This window comes from Branchiostoma floridae, chromosome 10, assembly GCF_000003815.2.
Source record: "Branchiostoma floridae strain S238N-H82 chromosome 10, Bfl_VNyyK, whole genome shotgun sequence".
Classification (NCBI taxonomy): Eukaryota; Metazoa; Chordata; class Leptocardii; order Amphioxiformes; family Branchiostomatidae; genus Branchiostoma; species Branchiostoma floridae.
This window is the reverse complement of record NC_049988.1, coordinates 6,389,354-6,390,188: the sequence shown is the minus strand read 5'-3', so window position 1 is coordinate 6,390,188 and position 835 is coordinate 6,389,354. Positions and strand designations below refer to the sequence as shown.

General features: G+C 59.4%; 1 protein-coding gene across 1 annotated transcript in view; it reads left to right on the top strand.

Annotated features, from left to right (window-relative positions):
- LOC118424312 (SCO-spondin-like) overlaps positions 1 to 835 on the top strand; it is a 13,612-nt gene that overhangs the window by 9,519 nt on the left and 3,258 nt on the right. Inside the window, exons 15-16 of the mRNA XM_035832857.1 lie at positions 192 to 202; positions 423 to 581. Of these exons, the coding sequence (XP_035688750.1) occupies positions 192 to 202; positions 423 to 581 (170 nt within the window). The remainder of the gene's footprint in view (positions 1 to 191; positions 203 to 422; positions 582 to 835) is intronic.

Sequence of the window (835 nt, the reverse complement as noted above, 5' to 3'; positions counted from 1 at the left end):
CTTCTGTTTAGTTATGCTACAGTACCAAGGTCAGCCACCAGGAGGCCCCAAATCGATAAAGTCGGAGTGCTGACCTCCTAGTCGGTTTTCCCCGGGCAACGGCTGCTGCAATGACCCTGGGTTGCGATACCATCGGGGGCCGGGCGGAGCACTAGCAGGTCCCCCTGTAGTGCTCCCCCCGCTCCTGGCAGGTTCAACCATGGTGGGACGGTTCCCAGGGGAGCTGCAGCTGGCTAACAGCACCCGCCTGCACATACCATCTGCACCGCCTGCACTTACCATCTGCACCCCCCAGGGCGGAATAAAAATCAGGGGGTTATGTCGACCTCTGGGCGGATGAGCTGTTATTGGCAGTCAACGGCCAGAGCGGAGTGGAGACCCGTTAGGCGGTTCAGTGCTTCATGCGAACACCGTTCCGGCAGCTCCTGCAGCCAAGCTGACACCAAACGTCATGCTCCGCATTCCTTTGGACTCTGTCAGTAAGGCCGAGAGGGGGATCCTGACGATTGGGCCACCCAGGATTTCCATATTCCGGCCCAGGCTTCGCGCCCTGGAGAGGGATACTTCAGCCCCGCTGCAAAGTGTGGAAACAAACCGAAAGTTGTCAGTTACGGGTTATAAGCCCTTCCAAATTGGCGTATAGGAAGGACGCCACGGGTCAGCTTTGACGGTGGGAGGGACCTTCGAAGTCCTATCGTCCGACTACCGCCCGCCTCAAGCCGGGCAGCCCCCGGCCAATTAGGTGTCGGTCCGCCAACGTCTGCTGCTCCTGAGGGTGCCTGGAGCATAGTGTCTCATCAACCCCAAGAAGCGGACGGGGAATCTTGTACCCCAC